The 23,498-nt window shown below is 47.8% G+C and overlaps 3 protein-coding genes across 6 annotated transcripts; 2 read left to right on the top strand and 1 right to left on the bottom strand.

The window, feature by feature from the left end:
* Window positions 1–1,873: 1,873 nt before the first annotated feature.
* shld2 (shieldin complex subunit 2) lies at window positions 1,874–3,619 on the bottom strand. The gene is made up of 5 exons (XM_057047469.1): window positions 3,195–3,619; window positions 2,915–3,118; window positions 2,572–2,815; window positions 2,389–2,504; window positions 1,874–2,222 (listed from the first exon to the last, which is right to left on the bottom strand). The coding sequence occupies exons 1-5, from the start codon at window positions 3,295–3,297 to the stop codon at window positions 2,050–2,052; spliced, it is 840 nt and encodes a 279-aa protein (XP_056903449.1). The 5' UTR covers window positions 3,298–3,619; the 3' UTR covers window positions 1,874–2,049.
* A 2,572-nt stretch (window positions 3,620–6,191) lies between these two features.
* LOC130533773 (glutamate dehydrogenase, mitochondrial-like) lies at window positions 6,192–13,493 on the top strand. Of its 2 annotated transcripts, XM_057047460.1 has the most exons (14): window positions 6,192–6,926; window positions 8,914–8,994; window positions 9,106–9,161; window positions 9,359–9,422; window positions 9,493–9,587; window positions 9,861–9,902; window positions 10,640–10,819; window positions 11,033–11,170; window positions 11,306–11,443; window positions 11,507–11,587; window positions 11,665–11,788; window positions 11,895–11,986; window positions 12,067–12,129; window positions 12,601–13,493. In XM_057047460.1, exons 1-14 carry the CDS (start codon window positions 6,533–6,535, stop codon window positions 12,718–12,720), a joined length of 1,668 nt encoding a protein of 555 aa, XP_056903440.1. In that variant the 5' UTR covers window positions 6,192–6,532; the 3' UTR covers window positions 12,721–13,493. The 2 variants fall into 2 exon arrangements, with proteins under 2 accessions (XP_056903440.1, XP_056903441.1); XM_057047461.1 differs by lacking the exon at window positions 9,861–9,902 and having other exon boundaries at window positions 6,195–6,926.
* A 1,524-nt stretch (window positions 13,494–15,017) lies between these two features.
* On the top strand, window positions 15,018–23,193 carry nfkb2 (nuclear factor of kappa light polypeptide gene enhancer in B-cells 2 (p49/p100)). Of its 3 annotated transcripts, none has more exons than XM_057047455.1 (23): window positions 15,018–15,117; window positions 16,952–16,991; window positions 17,367–17,442; window positions 17,563–17,603; window positions 17,723–17,821; window positions 17,922–18,073; window positions 18,147–18,259; window positions 18,432–18,590; window positions 18,677–18,781; window positions 18,856–18,941; window positions 19,103–19,241; window positions 19,312–19,434; window positions 20,027–20,203; window positions 20,308–20,449; window positions 20,532–20,646; window positions 20,806–21,013; window positions 21,084–21,253; window positions 21,326–21,428; window positions 21,516–21,655; window positions 21,732–21,810; window positions 21,916–22,085; window positions 22,157–22,268; window positions 22,349–23,193. In XM_057047455.1, the coding sequence occupies exons 1-23, from the start codon at window positions 15,101–15,103 to the stop codon at window positions 22,417–22,419; spliced, it is 2,637 nt and encodes an 878-aa protein (XP_056903435.1). In that variant the 5' UTR covers window positions 15,018–15,100; the 3' UTR covers window positions 22,420–23,193. The 3 variants fall into 3 exon arrangements, with proteins under 3 accessions (XP_056903435.1, XP_056903437.1, XP_056903436.1); XM_057047456.1 differs by lacking the exon at window positions 15,018–15,117 and adding an exon at window positions 15,825–15,930; XM_057047457.1 differs by lacking the exon at window positions 19,312–19,434.
* The last annotated feature ends 305 nt before the right edge of the window (window positions 23,194–23,498 follow it).

Below are 23,498 nucleotides of genomic sequence, written 5' to 3'. Positions count from 1 at the left end.
GAGAAGGAGAAGCGGGGCGATTTACCAGAACACATTAACATGACATAAACTGAGCTGTAACAGCTCATCGTTAATGGGGATGTGGAAAACTCATGGTAGAAACAAACAAGTTCTGATCCATCGAGATGAGGACGAGGGGAGTGGGACTGTCGGCTGGGATGAAGGGGGGCTGACAATCACTCGCATACCAGCCTCCATGGGGGAGGACAGAATTTACATTAAAAAGCTGTTATTGGACACACGTCACACTGAGCAGATGGCAGCTGAACCTTGTTAGCAGGTAAGATGACATCTTAATATCTTGTTGTCGTACCATCAGAACCACCATGGAGATCAGACTTGCACTAGCTCCGCCCACAATGCTGGCCGGCTATTATGAAGGAGAGCGAGGCGTTTAGAAAAGATGGTTTCACTGTTTTTGTCTAACTTGTAAGCTGAGTATCCTGTAAGTGAATCACCTCAGTGTGTGTGTGTGTGTATGTGTGTGTGTGTGTGTGTGTGTGTGAGAGAGAGAGAGAGAGAGAGAGAGAGAGCGATAGAGAGGGAGGAAGAGAGACAGAGACAGAGAGAGAGTTAATTGGTTCAGAGTCGGAGGAGCAGGTCAGTCTGGTCTGTCAACACACCTGACTCAGACTTGATCCATCCACGCTTATGTTTGTCTGATGTTCTCCTCAAACATGGAGCCTGCATCAGTTAAAGGATGAGGATCACTGCAGGAATCATCAGGAGCAATTGTACCAATATTAGCTCATTTCACTCAGTCATCTGTTCATCAAGTCACCCACAGCACACAACCATGTGAGCTAACATCATGTGAGCTCACAGCCTAATGGTGTTTGTTCTACAGGTGATGCGTTGGAGGGAGCACTAAAGAAGGTTTGTGGGGTGGAAAGCAAAAAGGAAAAGTCAGGAGGATTCCTCTCATTTTTGGGAGGTGACAAGGACAAAGATGACAAGGACAAGAAGGACACAGGAGGTCTGTTCTCATTTGGAGATGACAAGAAGAAAGACGATGACGACAAGGGCGGGTTCTTCTCAAAGATCTTCAACAAAGATGACGACGAAGACAAAGACAAGAAATCTGGGTTTAAAGGTCTGTTCAACGAACAGGGAGGAGCAAGTGGTGGCGGCGGGGGCGAAGAGATGCCCAGATTTGATGACGATGCTAATGCAGGACCAGGACCAGGACCAGGACTCAGTGACGGAGGTAACTATGGAGACAGGCGACCCAGTGGGTCATTACGAGCACTGCAGTAATCAGACAGTAGTCAGCATTTTTGTCGATATTTTAATCTGTTTTCATTTTCGATCTTGTTAAAATTCATAAAAAATGTATTTACCTTTGTTGCAGATGTTTTCAATGATTTGATGGATGTGGCCGAAGAAATGTCCGAAGGAAAATAAAGGGAGACGATTTAGCTGACATCATCTTCAGTCCTCCTTTCTTCCTTAACCTCTTGTTTTTAATCTCTCACAAAATAAAATAATGTATCTTTCACACATCGGAACGCTGACTTAGACACGTCGGTCAGTTAAACAGCGTCTATCTGATGTCGGTGTGTTTGTTCAACGTTTTAGAATTTTGTTTTTCTGGTTTAGCTTAGCAACGTGAACCACCATGGCCCAGCTCGCTCAGGTATGGAATTTTATGATATTTACTAGAAATAATGAATAAAAGGTCAACGAGGTCATCTGATGGACGGATGCTTTTCGTCAGAGCCAGTTAGTTTATAATAAAGATGCATGTAAACATAAATCTCCACCAGACTGTATCTAAATCTGTGGGAACTGTTATTGATCTGATCTTGCCGGCTCAATTGTGATTGATAAACCAGGTTTGGACGTCAACTTGTGTACCCAAACGGCACCGGGATCCAAATACATGTTTATTTGCAGAAAGAGTGTTTGTTTTATTTATTTCAAAATTATGCTTTTCCGTCACACTGCAAATAAAGAAAAGTTCCACAAACAACTGGTTAATCCTGGCTGGGTGGTTGTCATGGGAGGGGCTTTGATCTGAGACAGCTTTATCAGGAACGTTGATGTCCATCAGCTGGAGAACTGGAGGTCCAGCAGGGTGAAGTCCTGAGCGACGGGGACGCTGTTTTCATCACACAGGAAGTGGCTCTGGATGGTGATGACCATGACTTTTCTTGGGAGGGAGAGAAGGCTGTGAATCTTCTCTGCTGCCACCTGGATGTGCTTCACCTTTGACCCTGGAGCTGTGCGTCACACACGTGAAACATGCTTAAAAAAACAACAACTCAGAAGTTTGTCTTTGAGCTGTAAAGGTTGTGTTGGACTGTTTGAAGAATCAGATTTTATTTGTTGCCTCACGCAGACGTAACAGGTGTACCTTAGTCCCGTAACTGTGACGGGACGCCTCACCTGAGCTCCTGTGGAGCTTATCAGGAGGAGCCTCCAGGATCTTCTGCAGGAGAACAGGAGGAACCTGAACACGCACCTGGCTGCTGCCCTGCCCCCTCACTGTCAGCATACCTGCCCTGAAACACACACACACCTTGATATTTTTAGACACAACAGCCGTTCACAACAGGGCGTCATTCCTACCTGTAGTAGCGGCGTACGGCCGTGTGTGGCAGGCAGGGGTAACACGGGACGTAGATGCCATTGGCGTCAGTATCCAGTTCAGTCGCGCAGAGGCCGCAGCCAGTGTAGGTGATGTCATCATTCAGTACCGCCACAATACCGTCCAATGGCGTGGAGTTGTCAAGCACTGCCCGTGGTGCTCTCTGGGAAGTCAGAAAATCCTGGAAGTGAAAGGAAGTGACCTGGACTCTGAGCTCTACAGCCCCTACGATCAAAACCAAAGAAACTGGTTTTAAAATGAATCCCCTGCGATGCTCCTCACGATTCCAGGCTGAGCTCCTGAAGTGAATTATGTCTGTCTCACCGCTGTATTTCTGGGACAGCAGTGTGTCAAGGTCCAGTTCTATACTGGTTTCTCTCTGAATGGATCGTTGCTCTACGAACTCCTGTGCCTTGGGGTGTGCTGGGTCCAGGGCCTGGACTGAGCTCCAGGGGGTGGAGTGAAGTTCAGGGAGTTCAGAGGTAAGACCCTCCCTCACCAGGAGGTTGCGGAAGTCCCAGACCGCTGCTGCAGGAAGTGGACGTTCATTATCCGACTCAGACTTTTAAGTTCCGGGTGTTTTAATGGACCTTATGTACCGTACCTTTGTTTTGCGTCAGGCGAGAGAGCCATTGAACAGCCGCTCCCCACAGAACCAGAACCCCATGCTGACTGCCTGGCTGCTCCACACTAATAATGGCCTTCATCTGGACAGCTGACCTGCAGCAGGACTCCGCCTCGCTTCGCCACTCTAATGATCAAACCCTTGACTTAGTCAAAGTCCTTACAGCGGTGTTCCACAGAGGTCTGTCCCAGGCCCCTCAGCGTTGTTGCCTTTATCTCCTGCTGGTTGCACAGATTACTTTGGGGCAACTGCATCACTCACCTGTGCCGAGCTGTGTGTGTGCGACGTGCAGCCAGGCGTGAACCAGCGTGTTGGTCCTCAGTGAATTCAGGTTGACGTAAGGGAGGCGTTTCAGGTCCTGAGGCGGCCGAGCATTCAGAGACGCCAACAGAGGGCGCTGCTGCCGAAGAAATCCACACAGAGAGGCGAGCGAGCGAGCATGAACCTGCTTAGGGGCTGGAGAAAGAGCGAGAGAGCGGTGGAGGGTGAGAACCAGCCTGGTGAGAGCAGCAGCTGCTGGCTGGTCACACATTGTACCTGGAGGTGTGTTGGAAGAACTGACAGTTCCCAAATTGAGCAATTTACTGCTGAAGGTCGACTGCAGCACTGTCTCTCCTCTCCACTTGTCGTGGTTGACCCGCAGACCTGATCACAAAGGTTATGAACGCAAATGTTGAAAATGGGCCGTCTGTTAGGAACACGTGATTGAATGGATATTCTGGATTCTAGAGAAACTTTCTCAGCTGATCTCCCTCATTATAATAAACGTGAACTCCGCCTCCACACAGCTGACCAACAACGTCGGAGTTTACCTGAGATGAGCAGAATGTCTCCGGGGCAGACAGTTAGGACCCAGAGTGCTGCGCGCCGCCATAGCAACACTTTCATCTCCACGCCCGACTGGTCAGTGACAACAATAGACGCCAAAGGGACAAAGGTGCCAGCCGCTGGTCCAGACTTGATCTGAAACAAATCAAAACCTTAATTGAATACCCAACACGTTCGCATCGCCCCCTGGTGGCCAAATGTGTTGTTTACTTTTCACCCTTAAAGGGCTCCACTCACTTTGACCTCCTTCAAATGACAGGGGTGAACCACAGCCACGAGAACTGTGTACGGCGCCGTCTTTCTGTTGCACTGGTTCAACAGTGTGGTGGGACATCTCAGCTCAGCAACATTTCTATTATCAGAAGGAGCTTCGGGCGCTTCACCCATGACAGTGTCCAATATTCGAGCTCTCTTGCTCTCAGGTGATTGCCTTGAGGTGAGGGGGGCTTGGACAGCATCTTGGGAGCAGAGCACCCCATCTGGGGTGGCCTCGATGACCACGCCCCCTCGCTCCGCCCTCAGTGTCAGCGAAGGTTGGCTGAAGAGTTCTGCAGAAGCCTCCATCGACAAAGGGACGGGACTGAAGAGTTCTGGTGTGCTGGAGGAGACGGACGATGGTGCCGGGACATCTGTAGACGGTGTCTGAATTTGCAGGGCTTTCTCTGAGCTCGCCGCTGAGTGCATTCCATGTCTACCTCTCAGGATCAAGGCCTGGCTCAGAGTCCACGTGGAGAGGTACTGAGTCTGCTCGGTCAGGTGTGAAACACCTAGATTTGCTTTAGAACCCGTCTGATGGTCTGCTTGATCTGTTGGGAAGCAGCTGTCCAGATACTCAAAAACTGAATCTGAAGACGGACCCTCGTCCTCAAGGTGGCAGCTCAGATGATGAGGCCCAGAACCTTCAGTGGTCCAGTCAGCTCTTAGAGCATCCTGATCTGATTCTCCTGCGGCTGGACGCAGGTGTCCATCCTGCCAGGTGAGCTTCAGGTGCTTGAAGTCAGCAGGAGGTTGGCGCCTGACCTCGCTGGAGGGGGGCAGATCTCCCAGGAAAACATGGATCTTTGGCCGCTCACACATGACCTTTGCTGAGGAGAACATGGAAGTATATGAAGCACAAAAGTTCATCAACCCTGACACCATAATCCACCTTTAGATTTTTCTAATATACTTAGATGTTTAAGTGGTTCTGTATCAGGTTTGCATGGACGCAGTCATGGTGTGAGTAACATCTGGATTCACTAAACAGGCCGAGCTGAAGGAGACCAATGGGAGCGCAGCAAGCAGGGGGTGGTACTGATGTCACACTCCAGTGTTCACCCTCAATGTTTAACAAATGCTGGTTTTATTTTCAGTTTTCTAACCTGTTGAAGTCAGACTTTAACCGCCTGCCATTGTCTTCACAGAACATTAACAACCTTTTCTTGGCCTGAAAGAATAATTCCAGATTTCTGACTCGGTTTTATTTCTTTTCTTTTTTCTTTTTTTTACAAATCAATCAGCTCCATAAATGGTGCTGATGGTCTTCTATGGTTTCAGGGTCTCGGGGTCTCGTCATGGGCTGCGGCCTCAGTCATAAACTGTTCTTTTTTCAGTTCGCCCTTCTGTGACTCTAAGTGATGATTACCACCTGCTGCTGTCACTCCATCAGTAACTGACAGCGCCACCTACAGCCCAAATCTTCACTTGTGAATCCAAATAAGCACACTAGTCTTGTCAGCACACACACACTGAAAATATTAAGATTGTATCACAGAATTCAGTTTATTATTGTGGTTATGAACATCACACGGAAATAAAACTCATTTTCAAGATAAACGTGCTGCATTTACATTTTTAATGCTTTCTATTGTAGTTATAAAACACAGACACTTTCACGCGTGATTTGTAGTCTGCATTTAAAATGGTTTATCAATATTAATTTCACTAAGATGTTGCCTAGATTTTATTTATCTCCTACTGAATAACCATTTGAATCAATCATAAACTACAGACGGAAGCAAATAAAACAGCACTACAAACAGTGCGAGAGATCATCTAAAATCAAATAACTTTTCACATTCCTTTTAAGTGCTAAATCCCTTTTACGGTGCTTTTACGGTGAAAATTCTAATCCGGATGCTGCGTCAGCTCCAAAGCTGATGCTGTTGATAAAAACGTAAACTTGCGGAAACGTTGTGAAATACGTTGAAATTGACGGCATACGTGATTTAATTCTCTAATTAGACGCGTTCCTGATAAAGCTCTCAAAGATTATTGCTAGTAGTTGTTTATACTCTTGCTTGAAAGCTGCTTTTAGGTGCTAGCGTCGCGTCAGTTGTTTACCGTAAGTACCCGCAGAAACGCGCAGCAGCGCGCGCTGACAGGAAGGGCTGGCAGGAAGGAGGAGCCGCTGCCATCGCCGCAACATTCCGCCTGTAGTTCTCTGACACCGTGCAACTGTTGTACAGCTCCAAACTGTCCTGGGGACGGCCGGCTACTTTAACAGTAAAATGTACCGATACTTCGGAGAGCTGCTTACCCGCGGGACAGGCGGCGTCCGATCCGCGGCTGCAGACTCGCTTCTCCCGGCGTGCGCCTCCCTGTTGCGCCATCGCGGCTACAGCCAGGCCGTGGACCGGGACGACGACCCGAACTTCTTCACTATGGTGGAAGGCTTCTTCGACCGTGGAGCCGCTATCGTTGAGAACCAGCTGGTGGAGAGCCTGAAGACCCGGGAGAACGTGGAGCAGAAGAAGAAGCGCGTCCGCGGGATCCTGAGAATCATCAAGCCGTGCAACCACGTCCTGAGCGTCAGCTTCCCGATCAAGAAAGACAACGGGGAGTGGGAGGTGATCGAGGGCTACCGGGCTCAGCACAGCCAGCACCGCACACCCTGCAAGGGAGGTGAGAGGGGCACCGGTCGGGACCCGCATAAGCTCCTCGGATACCCGAGAACTTCAGCTGAACAAAATCTTCCATGTTGATCGAGTCCCAAAAGTAACTTATTCATCTGCTAATCTGGAGCCGGCACATTTAGTGAAAAGAAAATATAGTTTCATGAAAATGACATTAGAGACACAACCCCATCCTGGTTCCGGGTCCTTATTTTTCCATTACTTTTTATATATTAAAAAAAAACAAACTTATATATTTCTAACATCTGGGGCGATTATAACTGTAAGAAAATCAATAAAAAGCTAATTTGGTCTAAATGATGGGGCCAAATCTGCAAAGTTGACAATTGTCCTGACATAAAATTAATCTGAGCAATATCGAATTATACCGGAGGTCAACAGCCAATCAGAGTGAGGAGCGAGTCTACGAGGAATAAATAAACAACACACGGAACATGTATGTTAGAAACCACACATGTTCTCTACCGCCATGAAAAATACTGGCGATGTTTGTCGAGCAGTTGAAAAATGATTCCAAATTCTGAAATCCAGGAAAAGAAGGAATGTCTGTTCTCCTGCAGACACATCAAAATATCACAAAACTGAACACAGTCCCGAATCAAATGTGCTTTTAAAATATAGACCTAAACATTTTCAGTGTTTTAGTACGTTCATTTTTAATCAGTGGACGTTTTCAAACGCCTCCATCAGTTTGTTCATTGGTGTGTGAGGGTGTGCACGTGTGCCTGGGCTGGTTGTTGGGTCTGGTTTAGGTCTGGTTTCCTCCCCTGACTGGAATGTTGACACTCTGGTTGTGTGTGTGTGTGTGTGTGTGTGTGTGTGTGTGTTCTCGTGCACATTAAGGCTCGAGGACCAGAGTTACTGTACAGGTGAGGACATTTGGGTTGGTCCTCACAACCTTACGTTGTTTAGAGATTCCAGGTGTGTGTTTTCTTGTGGCTTGTTGTGTCACATCTGCATCACGCTCATAGGTTGACGTGACAGCCGCCGCGTGGTGTGAACGTGCACCTTGAGTTGTGCGACACTTTTCATCGTTCAACAAACACTGTCACCAGTGAAGAAGTTTAACTGGACTTTGTTTCTGAATTAGCATCAAATTAAAAAGACGTTTGTGATCCCAGTAAGATGAGGAGACAAACGACTCGGATGGAAACTAGCCGGAAGCTTTCTCTAAATGTTCTGTAAATGTCAGAAACGCAAAAACAAGCAGCGTTGAAGGGCTGCAGGTAATTCTGAACGAACGTGCTCGTACGCGCGTGATGGAAAATAAAATAATGAAGAAAGGTGATTTAAGGGGCTGGTAAGCAGCCACACAAAGTACTAAACACACACACACACCTTGAAGCCATCCAGACGTTTGCATAATGAAACGTGTCTGGCTGCCGAACAGGTTCATGTTTTTATTCGTCTTTTTGTTGTTGTCTTGGACGGAGTGTGGAAAAAAAAAAAGAGGGCTGTCCAGATGCAGCGCCCTCTAGAGGCCGGGGTCGTAAATACATCACATTTCACAATCGGAGTCTGACGCCAAAGCAATTAACAGTGGCAGGAAAAACCCACTTTGACAGGTAGAAACCTTGAGCAGGACCGGGGGGGGGGGGCAGCAGGATGGAAGGACAGAAAGAGGACAGACGTGTCCATCATATATGCAACTACTTTAATTCTACTAAAGACGGAACATAAGCAGGACAGGTTTTCCACCACGCCCGACTGACTCATCCAACGTGTCCACCAAACTCTTCCTCCACTTTCTGCCGCCCTTTTTCTCTCCTCCTTCTCTGCGGTTTTAAAGCTGAAACCACATTTGTTCATTTGTTCCATGATCCAGCTGACGCCATTTTGTTTCTTGCATGTGTGTGTGTGTGTGTGTGTGTGTGTGTGTGTGTGTGTGTGTGTGTTTGCCTGCAGGATTTAACTGCCATATATAAAAGCCATAAACAAGAATAAAACATGACTGATGATGATGATGTGTGTTTCAGGGATCCGCTACAGTACCGACGTGTCTGTGGATGAGGTGAAAGCTCTCGCATCGCTGATGACATACAAATGTGCGGTTGTAGGTGAGTGGAAAAACACAAACACACACACACACACACACGCACATCTGAGAGCCTTTATTTTCTGTCCCGACTCACTGTTTGTTTTCGTCTCAATGTGCTGATGTGTTCCAGATGTTCCGTTCGGTGGAGCCAAAGCTGGTGTGAAGATCAACCCAAAGAAATATTCGGTAAGTTTCTTTTTTTTTTTTTTTTTTGCTTCGTGGATCCTTTTCCACCCTCGTCAGCGTTCCGACCGCGGGCAGAGTGACACGGTGCCACAGGTCTCATGTCCGTGCTGATGGTTTTACCTGTGTTATTTCACTTTTGATAACTGACGTCTAATTGATTCCCTCCGTTCATAGTTAGTTTGTGCGTCTGTGTTTAGGACAACGAGCTGGAGAAGATCACCAGACGATTCACCATCGAACTGGCCAAGAAAGGCTTCATCGGTCAGTGAAGGGTCAGATGTGAGAAGCTGAGCACCCCGGGCCTGTTGTTGACATATGTGTGGTTCTGCAGGGCCCGGTATCGACGTTCCCGCTCCAGACATGAGCACCGGGGAGAGGGAGATGTCCTGGATCGCCGACACCTTCGCCACCACCATGGGGCACTATGTGAGTTGCTACCAAGCTACTGTTTCTCATTCTGGTCCAGGCGGATCACTTAAAATTGGTCTAAGTGGGACCAGACTGACCCTGAGGTTGCTGGACCGTGCTGGTGCTCGTGGTATTTAACTATGAAACCCTTTAGACCCTCTACAAGAGTGCATCTTTGGTTCCAGCTGTGGTTATTTGCTGAGGATCATGGGAGCTGCTGCCTTTAAATCCTGTTCTGTGAGTCGCCGGCTCGCTCTGTTTTGAATCACAGCTATCGTTGGTTGTCGACAGACTGACCCCCTCACTCTTCTAATCCAGGGACCAGTGTCGCAGGTAAAACCTGATCCCTGTGAAATCTTTAGATGAACTCTTTAGATTTTAGACTTGGTGACCTTTGGTCTGAGTCCCTGGGTTTGTTTAGGGGAAACCCTCTTTTGTGAAGTTTTAAAAGGCTCCTTGATTAAAACCATCTGCTGCTTATGAATCAACGTACACATTAAATGGGTAAATGGTTGATTTCAACATGCTGAACACTGCCCCCACCGGCTCAAGTGGTACTGCACCTAGTGGTTTATATCAAAAACTTTCATATATGAAGGTTTGAATAAAAGTATAAATAAAAATGCCTCCTTATGTCTCCATTTTAAATCTTATTATGATAATGCAGCCAACCAGCACGGGGAGGTCAGATGTTTTAGGATGTTTTGGGGAATTATATTCATATATGTAAAATCAAGAAAAATTCCCATCTGGTCACATGGTATAACTAGCAGACGTTTGCATTGTATGCTGGGATATAAAAATATTGTTTAGTCAATATTTTTATGTTACGAAGCAAATTAATCACATTCCTAACTCTGACCCTACAAATACAGCCGTTCTAATGGTGGGAATCATCTCAAATCTCACTTTTAAAAGCTTTCCTTTGTAGAAACTTTAGGATATTTGAGTGTTGGCCATTAGATTTCTTCTTGTGCTCGAGTCTATTCTGATGGTATTTTTCTTTGTTTTTTTTTGTTGGAGCCTGAAATTCATCGCATTTGTTTCTTTTCGCTCTTTGTCCTCTTCAGGACATCAACGCTCACGCCTGCGTCACGGGCAAACCCATCAGCCAGGGAGGAATCCATGGCCGAATCTCCGCCACGGGCCGCGGCGTTTTCCACGGCATCGAGAACTTCATCAATGAAGCGGCTTACATGAGCCAGCTGGGGATGTGTCCTGGCTTCCAGGACAAGACCTTTGTCATCCAGGTACACGTGTCTCCGTTGTGGCGTGCATGTGTGTGGGGGGAGTAGCAATTTTAACGGGTTATCTCAATAACCGTTTAGTTCATTAGTCACAAATTAACTGTGGTCTATTTTCTGCGCGTGCTCCTGGGTTGACCTTTAACCCCGCCTCCCTGAACACAAAAACACAAACTCCTTGGAAACTAAAGTAAAGTTTTTCCTCTTATTGTCTTGCAGGGTTTCGGTAACGTGGGTCTTCACTCGATGCGTTACCTTCATCGCTACGGGGCAAAGTGCATCGGCGTCGGAGAAATGGACGGAAGCATCTGGAACCCGAACGGCATCGATCCCAAGGAGCTGGAAGACTACAAACTGGTCAGTGCCCGTCAATGACCCTCAATGCCAACGCGTCAGACCTCTAAACATGGATGCGGACTGGTCATTCCTGATCAATAATCATTAGCACGGGTGTGTTAGTGCCAATCAATGCTTTGTGATTTTCGTCTGCAGGCTAACGGGACCATCGTGGGTTTCCCAGACTCGACGCCCTATGAGGGAAGCATCCTGGAGGCCGACTGTGACATCCTGATTCCCGCCGCCAGTGAGAAACAGCTGACCAAGAGCAACGCGCACAAGATCAAAGCCAAGGTGCGCCGTCCTCACTTCTGTGGGCTTTGATGTTCCATCACGGCTGACCTTCATTCCTTTCAGATCATTGCTGAAGGTGCCAACGGTCCCACCACGCCCGAGGCCGACCGAATCTTCTTGGAGAGAAACGTCTTGGTCATTCCGGTCAGTTGCCCTCTAACATGGACTTCCTGCCACATTCCGGAGTGGGTGAGCTTATTCCTTCTTGCTGTCTGTTTCAGGACATGTACCTGAATGCCGGTGGAGTGACGGTCTCTTACTTTGAGTGGCTGAAGAACCTGAATCACGTCAGCTACGGTCGACTCACCTTCAAATACGAGCGGGACTCAAACTACCACCTGCTCAGTAAGCGCTCCCCCTGCTGCCACGTTACTGAATTACAACCGTCGCTGCAGCGTTTCCCTGGCAACAGCCAACTCACCATCGTCTGACGGTTTCACTCTGTCTTCAGTGTCTGTTCAGGAGAGTTTGGAGAGGAAGTTCGGGAAACACGGAGGCGCCATCCCCATCGTCCCCACAACTGAATTCCAGACCAGGATTGCTGTGAGTGCACATTATTATTAATGCTTTATAAAATGCTACAAACACAGACTCCATGTATAAATTGTTGATGGTGCTTTCAGGGAGCGTCAGAGAAAGACATCGTTCACTCAGGACTCGCCTTCACCATGGAGAGATCAGCCCGGGTAACAAGCACACGTAGTAACAGAGAGATTTTGTTCTTCCCACTTTGTGGGGACTTTCTTAGACACACACCTCAGTGGCTCTCAAACACTTTCTGTCAGGACCCTTCAGAGAAATAAGGCTTTTGTTTGCACACAGTGCTTTATTTCCTATTTATGGTATTCATTAAGCTTCCTCTCAAACCTTGGGGGGTTTACTGGTTTCACTGGAGTAGATGGTTTTGAGCTGCCCCTCATGGTGCCTTTGGCCCAGTCTGATATTTGTGCCTTCGCCACACAGACCAAACCGCCACAGTGGTGGGTTTGTTAGTCGTACGTCACCAACATGAGTTTTAGGCCTTCTGACAAGCTTCCAAACTAAAAAACTGTCCTCAGTTTGCTTATGAAATGTATTTTCTAGTCCTCACAACAGTATGTATCACGTGCAAGAACACACACTCAAACTATTTTCTCTCGTCTCTCCCCCCCCCACAGCAAATCATGCGGACAGCTAACAAGTACAACCTGGGTTTGGATCTACGGACGGCAGCGTACGTCAACGCCATCGAGAAGGTTTTCCAGGTTTACAACGAGGCCGGTCTTATCTTCACATAGACACACCTGTGTGTCACCTGCGTCTGTCTTTCTGTCTCTCTCTGGTTCACACTGCCTCTGATTGGATGAATGTCTTATTTTTTTTCTTCTCTTGAACCCGAACCAAAGATGTTTGAGTCGAATCGGCCGCTTCACTCACACCAAGAGAAACAGGAAACCAGGACAAAAGTCTGTGGACACCTGCTCTTCTTAGAGAATCCTCAGGTTCTTTGTTTTTCTGCAAAGTTAAACAACAGAAAAACTCATTTCTTTTATTCCTGAATTTGATGGGGGTAAAAATCACATTTCACTACAAATGAATTGCTGGATCAAAGAGGATGTTTGTGTTATCAACATTGCTACTTCTGGGTGTTCACACACTTTTGATCTATCGGTGAGCTCAGACTTTGCACAGAAATATTTTTTATAACAAAAATAACTCCTCAGGACTTTAAAAGTGTATTGATCAGCTTTTAAGTGCTGCTAACATCCATAAACACAACCAGATTAATATGACGTCTGCAGACATTCGCCTATGCAATTAAAGGGGCAGAAAATTTCAAACAAACCCCACAGCTTTATTTTTATTATTGCTGTTATTGTTTACTGTGCCTTAAAAAGAATTGTCAGTGCGAGAGTTCATTGTCATCTCCGTGGAGACCGAGAATGAAGCAGGTCTGTTGGGGTGCGGCTTCCCTGCGGCATCCTGCGAAAATGAGCTGAAACTATATTTTCTGCCTTTGAGATTATATTGGAATCAAATGTTACTGAAAAGAATAAACATTCAAAACGAATCCTCATGTGTGCGTGTGCAAGTGCGTGTCACCCACATTTTACATCGTATGAAATATATGGTTTACTTCCGTGTGTCCTCGTGATTTAAAGTTCACACCAAGACAAATTTTATCTTGAATATAAACGTGATATTTGACGCATTTTAATGCGGCCGGTGAAGGAGGTGAGACCTTTTATTTTGATAGGGCATCGATTCGGCGCGTGGCTCTTCTGCTCCGTCCACCAATCAGCGGGCTCTATTTACCACGTGTCTACGGAATTCCCCTCCAGCTGCGGGGCTTTCCGACCTCAATGAGGCGCTGCTGAATAGTCCAAGCGCGAGGACTGCATTTCCGGGAGAAAAAGATCTTCAAATTAAAGGAGAATTACGGTTGCGCGATGCACGTGTTTTTCTACTAATAGTGAAGTAAAAAAAAATCCTGACAAAGTCATTTGAGGAAAAATCGTTTCAGTTTCTAAAAACAGAATTTTGTGTTCCCCCTACTGAATACATTTTTTTGTACGAAACGTGGCTCTTGATTTTATTTTGAAAGTAACAACAGGAAACAGTATGTAGTGTTGAGACGTTTTTGTTCTCTCCACTGGAGTTTTGTGTTGTTGAGTCGGACATCGCTGCAGTTGACAGGTAAAACTCTTTTTCTTTTAAAAAATATTAACTTTAACATCGATATCTATCGATGACGCCATCATGAACGGCTTTATGATGTGAGACGACGTGTTGCCTATTGATCAGAGAAGCTGCTGATCAGCTGGTTACTGAGAGACGCCCGCAAGGTTTATTGACACTTGTACTCGGGTCATTAATCGATAAAAACCTTTGTGTTAAAGACAAGAAACTGCACTGATCGGGTTGTTTGGGGGGGGACGAGATTCAATAACTTCTACGTTAGTGTTGGAGGATCATTATCACTAATCAATGTCTCGTGATCAAATAGACATCAACGCGTAAATTATTGATGGAATCATTACATTGGGTAATTGTTTATGTTGCTTTTCAATATAAAGGGTTAAGGTTAGGGTTAGGGTTAGGGTTAGGGTTTAGAAAACCTGAGTTTAACAGGTTTTTTAAGGCCTCCAGATCAAAACAGGGTAATTTTTTTCTGAGTGATAGAAACTTTATTGAGGTGATGCTCCAACGTGACTATTGTAGCTGACCAATGGTTGCTTTATGGTGTTAAAATGTTTGTTTGTTTTTTTAACTTTCAGAGTGACTGTAAACTTTCTTTTGATTCATTTTTACACCTTTTCTATTCTTTTATAGTTTTCCCCTTTAGTTGTAGCGTTAAAGAGGTCACGCTTGCATGAGATTCGAGCTGCACCAACAGGTTCATGCAAACAGTTTCCACTCTGCTTCAGCCTTGATGCCAAGATCAATGCAGCAGATTCAGTTCTTCAGTCTGCTGGAAATTTAGGATTGTCCGTGAATAATCAGTGAGGAGGAAGAGTGGAAATACCCTATGAAACACGCACTTGCACAAACACACGCACTCATAAATGTCAGATTTTTCCTCATATTTTTATTCAAACAGAAGAAGAAAAACCCAGAAGGAGGAACAACCATCACTGAGTCAGCTGAGTCTTCATCACTTCATCATCATCAGTTGAAATGGCTGGAGCCCTCAGGTACGTGCATCAACAGCATAGATTTAAACAATCTATTATCTGAAATCCACCTTTTATTGTATGTGTTGTATTATTTATTGTCATCAGCTGGCTAACAGCATTAGCTCACTAATCTTTCCATTCATGTTGTTATTGTTTGATTGGTGTTCCACCAGTTTAGACGGTAGCCTTGAACAACGGTAGCCTTGAACAACGGTAGCCTTGAACAGATCTGAGTATTAAATACTTGTTAATATTACTCATCAGTCAAAATTGATTTTTTTAGGGGGTTTTTTCTCCCTTTGCTTTATCAATTTATTAAAATTCCCTTCTGCTGTATTGGACAGTGGTTGCTTAAGTTGCCTCCAGTTGTCAAAACTGGTGACAGTTTCAGAACAAAATTAAGCATTTTAATAGGAAAAATCAACAAATATTAAGAATTAACTCAGCTCATTACCCTGGTGTTACAAAGAAATCCGGTCGCTTTCTTTCAGGTCTCAATTTTGATGTTGTTTGATGGATATTTGTGACAAAAATGTTTGTTTTTTTGTCATGAAATGAGTACCTGAAGAAAACGTTCATAATTAAGGTAAACAAGAGTCTGTTACAGAGAAACCGAGTGAAACTTTCCCCGCTGCAGCTTTACATTAAGCTCTGTCCCATTGGCTGCTCTGGGGGGGGGGGGCTGTCCCTCGACTGTGAGGCGGGTTTTTCTGATGAGGGACAGGAAGTCAAAAAATGAGAAAACAAAAAGCACCAAAAAGATGTGACAAGAAAAGTGGAAGTGAAGTGAGTCAGGAGGTCAGAACATGAAATTTCGGGACGTTTTCTCAGGTTTGTCCTTAAATTTTGCATTTGAGTTTAAATATGAAAGTTTGAAGAAGTCTTTTTGTCTTTATTATGAAATCACAGAAATTTCTTAAACACATCTCTGCGCCGATACAGTCACTGGAATCTGAATGATCAGTCATTATGGGCTGTTGTTGAATTTATGCGTGCTATTGTTGCTTTCAGAGACCTTTAAAAGTACATTTCAAAAGGCAAAATCTGTTATTTTGCCCAGGAGTTTATCCAGTTGTGTTAGCCTGCTACCTTATTATGCAATAATTGCCTGTTGTCATTGTGGATTTCTTTAGTCAATCATCAGTCAGAGTTAGCACACAGACGCTTAAGCGATGTTTTTGAAACAGTTCTAAAGCCTGACCTCCGCCCGTAACTGGAGTCTTTTCATTCATCTGACTGAATCCAGTTAATCTGCATTTAAAACTGGTCCTATTGGTGTCGGGCTGCAGGATTCTGGACCGATGGTTTTCATTTGAGACCAGAACGCTCTGTGTTGCATAAGCTGCCCAGCTCCCTCACACTGCTCATCTGGAATTCTTGGGGGTTTTCCTACACGTGGCCACTTCCAGGAAGTGACTGAAAACAGATGGGGGGGGCGGGTAGACAGAGAAACACACACACACACACACGCACACGCACACACAGATCGAGAGGTAGATGGCTAGATATTTACTTCTGTTGTGACGCCGGGACTTTTAGTGACAGACGAGGGAAATTAAAGTGACTCAAGTCAGGCTGTGTGTGTGTGTGTGTGTGTGTGTGTGTGTGTGTGTGTGTGTGTGTGTGTGTGTGTGTGTGTGTGGTGTGTGTGTGTGTGTGTGTGTGTGTGTGCGTGTGTGTGCGTGTGCATGCGCGCTTGTACACGCTATGTATTGAGTTCCAAACTCCACATTCTCTGACAGTGAGGACATTTTTGGGAAGTGAGGACATTTTTCTGCCTCTCACTCCGTCAGGGCTTCGGAGGGTCCAGGCTGGGTGTCGGTTTAACTTCTTGCTTTTCTTCATGTTTCAGGATGACTGAGGCTCAGTATATCAACGTCTACGAAAACGATGTGAGTTGATTTTTGATCGTTTTCCTCAGATAATCTTGATTTCCGAGGGAATAGGTTTGATTTGGGCTTTTGTGGGGACACGAAAGTGCTCCAAGAGTAAACTCTTGTTGACGCGTGGCGCATGGACGGACGCTGATACGATGATAAAGTTACACGCAACCGTTACATGTAAATGATTCCCCAAAAATATGGACGTAAAACCAAAAGAACTTCTAGAATCTGAGGTTTTATTGTATCGATCAGCTGATTGATCAAGTTACTGAAACCTTCTTTAAATAAACAACCTGAGCATCCAGCGTTGGACGCTGGAGACACTGGACGCTGAGCAGAGCTCATTTAACCATCTACTGATCTCCGATCTGCTGTGTCCTTCAGCTGCAGATGAATTTGATGCAGTACGACTACATTCCTCCAGTGGACATAAAGACGGAACCTTACATACCCGAGACAGGTACACAGGACATGCGGGTGTCCTTCCCTCAGATTTTGCTACCAGTGGTCCAGCCTAAAGCACAGAACGTAGAAACAGATCTTCTAGCGATAAAAATCTGACCGCATGTTGATGTTTCAGCTCACGGTCCGTACATCCAGATCATCGAGGAGCCCAAACAGGTGAGACCGACCGCGCTTCCTGTCTGCAGCCCAGCGACACGTTAACCACAGGGAATGCGTTAAAAACGGTTTGGTTTCCCGGCTCACGTCGCGTCTGACACCTTCTCGTGCGTTGGCAGAGAGGATTTCGCTTCCGTTACGAGTGTGAGGGTCCGTCCCACGGTGGACTTCCAGGAGCCTCCAGTGAGAAGAACCGGAGAACCTACCCCACCGTGAAGGTGCCGACCTTCTGATGACCTTTATACAGCTGAAGGCCGTTAGCTTGTGTTTGGGATGAACTCTGGACTGAACCATCTATTTTTTTGTTTTGGTAAACAGATCAGTAATTACGTGGGTCACGCCCGCGTAGAGGTGCAGCTGGTGACGCACACCGACCCCCCTCGCGTCCACGCGCACAGCCTGGTGGGCCGTCACTGCACCGAGAACGGCACCTGCATGGTGGACGTGGGCCCCAATGACCTCACAGCCTCGTCAGTGTCCAATCAGATTCCTTCGCTCGTCAGAAACACAGCGGGCTTCACTTTGTGATGTCACCTCCTGCAGATTCAGCAATCTGGGGATCCTCCATGTGACCAAGAAAAGTGTGGTGGAGGTCCTGAACAAGAGGCTCAGAGAAGAGAGGAGACGACAGAAAGCCGCCCACTGTCTCCTGACAGGTCAGGCATCACATGACCGCCGCCAGCCAATCAACACACAGCATCTACGTCGACGTCATCCAAGACGTTTTGACTTATTTGATCAGTTTGGGGTCGCCGCGGCGACGTGAATGTTCACGCTAACGATACGACGCGAGCGCCAGTTTGGGATTAAACCCTTTTGATCCCTCAGATTTGGAGGAAAGCTCCATCCTGAAGGAGGCGAAGGAGCTGGGGAAGGTGATGGACCTGAACATCGTCAGGCTGAAGTTCACCGCGTACCTGCAGGACAGCAACGGCGGGTTCACACGGGCGCTGAAACCTGTCGTCTCCAACGCCATCTATGACAGCAGTGAGTCCATAAGCGACTGGTTTAGGAGGTGGCGCACGTGCGAGCTGGGGGAGGTGCTCAGTTTCCTGTCGCTGTTTTTCCTGCAGAATCTCCGAATGCCTCCAACCTGAAAATCTCACGCATGGATAAGACGTGCGGGACGGTTCTGGGAGGGGACGAGATCTTCCTGCTCTGCGACAAAGTCCAGAAAGGTAAGAAAAGGCATCCTCTCTGCCCGTCCGCCGGGCTCCCCGAAAACATCCCATCATGCTGCTGTGCTCCCCAGACGACATCGAGATCCGTTTCTATGAGGAGGATGAGGGAGGCTGGGAGGCGTTTGGCGACTTCTCACCTACAGATGTTCACAAACAGGTGAAGAAACCAGGAATGTGTGAGAATTAAAGGATGAAGTGAGTGTTGGCTGGAGGACAGCAGAGAAAGTGGAGCGATGAGCACAATTTCCCCGAATGAAGGATTCGCCACTTCCTGTTTCCGTAAGACTGCAGCACCCTGATGACCTGTTATCTCCACAGTACGCCATCGTGTTCAAGACGCCGCCCTATCACAGCGCAGAGATCGAGCGTCCCGTCACCGTGTTCCTGCAGCTGAAAAGGAAGAAGGCCGGCGACAGCAGTGACCCGAAACAGTTCACCTACATCCCTCATGTCCAAGGTAAGCCCCGCCCCTTTTAAATCCACCGCCAGTTGCTTCCGAATGTGAAGGTCTGCCTCCTGCTGCTCAGACAAAGAGGAGGTGCTGAGAAAGAAGCAGAAACCACTGCCTCACTACGAGTCCTGGAGAGGAGGAGCTGGAGGAGGAGCCGGGTTTGGAGGAGGAGGAGGAGGAGGAGGAGGAGGAGGAGGAGGTGGGTTTGGAGGAGGAGGTGGGTTTGGGAGGGGAGGAAGAGGTGGGTTTGGAGGAGGAGGTGGGTTTGGGAGGGGAGGAAGAGGTGGGTTTGGAGGAGGAGGTGGGGAGGAGGAGGAGGAGGAGAGGAGGAGGAGGAGGGGGTTTGGAGGAGGAGGTGGGGAGGGGAGAGGAGGAGGAGGAGGTGGGGAGGAGGAGAAGGTGGGTTTGGAGAAGGAGGTGGGGAGGGGAGGAGGAGGAGGAGGGGGTTTGGAGGAGGAGGAGGAGGAGGTGGGTTTGGAGAAGGAGGTGGGGAGGAGGAGGAGGAGGTGGGTTGGGAGGGGAGGAGGTGGGTTTGGGAGGAGGAGGCAGTTTCTGAGTAATCTGATTATATATAATCTGATTAACACACCCACGCTAGCACACTCATTAATCTGATCTATTTTGTCCTGACGTAGCCAATAGGTGAACATGAGCCAACATGTATTTACGAGTATTTATGACCAACAAATCTGATTGCTGGATTTGAAGATCGGATTCTTACAAGTATCGGATTTTTCGGGTCACGTAAACGGACTCGGTGAGAAAGATACTGACGGTCCGGTTTCTGTCAGGATACCAGTTTAACCAGCAGATGAACGGAGGAGGAGGGGTTTTCTTCCCTGGCTTCACTGGTTTTAACGGAGGGGGCGGGGCTCAGATGTCATGCTCCGCCCCTCCATCACAGAGGGTCGGACAGCCGAGGGGACAGAGCGCCGCTGCGCCACTGCAGCATCAGCTGTTTCAGATCGGTGAGACTGTCGTCATGACAACCAGACATGGCGTGTTATGCAGACACGCGTGATTACGTCACCCTTTTTAATCATGGGACTCATCATGTGACCTTGATTTCCAGCAACCGCCCTCCACAACAGGGTGTCTCAGAGTGCCCGGCAGACCGCCGCCGCCCTGCTGCAGTACTGCAGCACCGGAGACGCCCGGGTCCTGCTGGCTGTCCAGAGACACCTGTGTGGGGTCCAGGACACCAACGGAGACACGTCAGTCAGAACTTGCTTGAGTCCAGTGGGCCGGCGACCAAATCTCAGGGCTGACTTTGAATTTGTCTGGTTTTTCCTGCAGTCCGCTGCACCTGGCCATCATTCACCAGCAGACAGGAGTGATCCAGCAGCTGATCCAGACTCTGCTGAGCAGCCAACAACAAAACATCCTCAACACGGCCAATCACCTGCTGCAGGTACGGCCCGCTAGCTCCATGCTAACGTCAACGGGGCTAACATCACTGCAATGGCACCTAATTCCTCTGGATGGTGGATTTGATTGACATTAGCGCCATGAAGCTAATAAATGTACAGCCAACAGTTGTACCTGATTGCGTCACTTCCTGTGCCTGCAGACGCCTCTGCACCTCGCCGTGATCACCCGCCAGGTGAAGGTGGTGGAGATGCTCCTGAGGGCGGGAGTCGACCCCAGTCTGCTGGACAAAGATGGCCGCAGTCCCGTCCACCTGGCATCGCTCGCTGGTGACAGCGCCGTACTCCGCCTCCTACTGGCCCACCTGGGAGAAAGCCACGCCCACGTGGTCAACAGCTCCGACTATCACGGTGAGGGACGCTCAAACGCGTGATCATCCCGTTTAAAGAAGCAAAGCATCATGGGTGTTTCCCGGGTCAGGTCTCCATCCTCTCCACCTCGCCGTGAGGAGGGACGGCGAGCGCTGCCTCCGCCTGCTGGTGGAGGGCGGAGCCAAAATCAACGCGCCCGAGCAGAAGAGCGGAAACACCGCCCTCCACCTGGCTGTGAGGGAGAACCTGTTCAAGGTGGCCTGCACGCTGATCACAGAGGTACCACAAACGCCACGCCAGTGATGTCACCATCACGCCACGTTGCATTAGCTGAATCTGCCCTGTGTGCAGCTGAAGGCGGAGGTCAACGCGTGCTCGTTTGGCGGGAACACACCTCTGCACCTGGCCGCCAGCCTGGGCTCGCCGACGCTCTGCTCGATGCTCGTTGCTGCAGGTGACGTTGGATCGACATTTTCCGGTCGGGTTTGTTTGATCGCCAATCGGCAGATTCGGTGTTGATGAACGAGTCGACGTTCCTCAGGCGCCGACAAAAACGTGGAGAACGACGAGCCGCTCGTCTGCAGCTCCTCCTCAGATGAAGACGAGCCGGATGGAGAGACCCGGCAGGCGGTCACGCGCAAGCGAGGACACACCCCCCTGGACCTCGCCAACTGTCAAAAAGTAAGCAGGTCACCAGCCTGGTGTGTGTCCTCCTCTCCTGTGTCCTTGTCTCCTAATGTCCTCTTTGTGTCCTCAGGTGAGGAACCTGTTGAACTCCAGAAACAGTCCAAAGTCCAACTGTTCCAGCAGTAAGAAGATGAAACCCACCTCTGAAGGTTCGTCCTGCTCTCCAACGGAGTCACACAAATGTTCCTGTCAAAGGTCAAAGTTCAGAGCTGAGTGCGATTGCATGTATGACGCTAATATTGGCGGCGTTGCAGGGGCGGAGTCTACGAGCCTGGACGAGGACACGGTGACCCAGCTCATGGACGTGCTGAGCGACACAGATGTTCCCTGGATGAGGCTGGCAGAGAAACTGGGCATGAAAACGCTGAGTCAGCTGTACGTGGACTCAAAGGCGCCGTGTCTTCACCTGCTGCAGCACTACAAGGTAAGCGGTGGGACTCCGCCCCCTCTGATCACATGACACGCAGCAGCAGTCTGACAGTAGCGTGTGTCCAGCTGGCGGGAGGTCCGGTCCAGGTTCTGATCGAAGCTCTGCAGGATCTCGGCCTGTCCGAAGGAGTTCGACTTCTGAGAAACACGGAAAGGCAACACGAGAAACACAACACTGGTAACACACACACACACACACACGCACGTCCCCACCCACTCGTAGACGCACGTCAACCTGGCGTTTCTCCGTCCAATCAGAAGCCACCGTTGACAGCGGCTTCAGCAGCCAGCCGATGGAGGAGGAGCCGGAGCCGGTGGCCAATCAGTGAGCAGGAGGAGTTTCCAGCCTTTGGGAAGCAGAACTGGACAGAACTGTTAGAGGTGCTGTGAGCGGAGCGCTCAGCCACGCTGAGATCTTAAACCTCCCAACACAAAGATCCAACATGTCGATCACTTCGGCTTCAGTCTGATTATTATCTGATTTTTTTTTTTTTTTGCTTGGCGTCTGACGACGTCCAAAGACAAGTTTAAAACTTCCAGGGCCACGAGAACCGGTACGGAAGCTCATCGGTGCCAAAAAGGAAGAAACTAAATCATAGAGCTGACATCAATGCAAAAACGATGAATTGATTTTATCAATAAGCAACATGTTAAATGTGAGCATTCTTTAAAAATGAAATGAAAACGTATTCAATTTGGTTTTGAACAGTGACTCAGCGGTTTTAGCAAAAATCAACGACCCGTTTGTCCGTTATTTAAAGTGTTCGAGCTCCTGCACTAAATTTGTTGTCAGTTCTGTCGGAGTTTTTACTAACACCAAATTTTTGTTTGTTTGTTTGTGTGTTGGTGTTTGGGTTTGGTGTAATACCGGGGGGCCACTATAGGTGGCGCTCTGTAATCGGGGAGAAGGTAATTACTCAGCAGGCGTGCTCCTGACGGTGGAGGCCCACAGTTTTTAATCATCCTCCTTTTATGTTATTACACTGTGGCCAACTATGGTTTTTGCTTTCCATTCAAGTTAGAGGGTTACTGGAAGGGTTGCACAGTTCCACTGAGGTCTTTGTTCAGAGCGCGAGAACATAAATAAATGTTTGGTGGCTGCACACGACGCTCAAGTGTTTCATTCATTGGACTTGGACCTCCAGGTAGTCCAGGGACTCCAGGTTTGTTCTGACAAACAGCTGTGTTTACAGGCTGTTTAAATCCCAGCACATCAATCTCTGAATAAACCTTGTTTAACATTGAAAGTTGTTGTTTTAAAACAGATTACACGGATCTGATTACACACAGAGGAAGGCTGCGTGAAAATGGGATTATGCTCGCATTTTAAATGGTAAACTAAATACATAAGATAGATAGGGACACTTGATGATGAAAAGGAATGTAAATGTACAGAATGTAAATATAG

This window comes from Takifugu flavidus, chromosome 11 (assembly GCF_003711565.1).
Source record: "Takifugu flavidus isolate HTHZ2018 chromosome 11, ASM371156v2, whole genome shotgun sequence".
Classification (NCBI taxonomy): domain Eukaryota; kingdom Metazoa; phylum Chordata; class Actinopteri; order Tetraodontiformes; family Tetraodontidae; genus Takifugu; species Takifugu flavidus.
The sequence above is the reverse complement of the archived record's forward strand: the minus strand, read 5'-3'. Positions and strand labels throughout refer to the sequence as shown.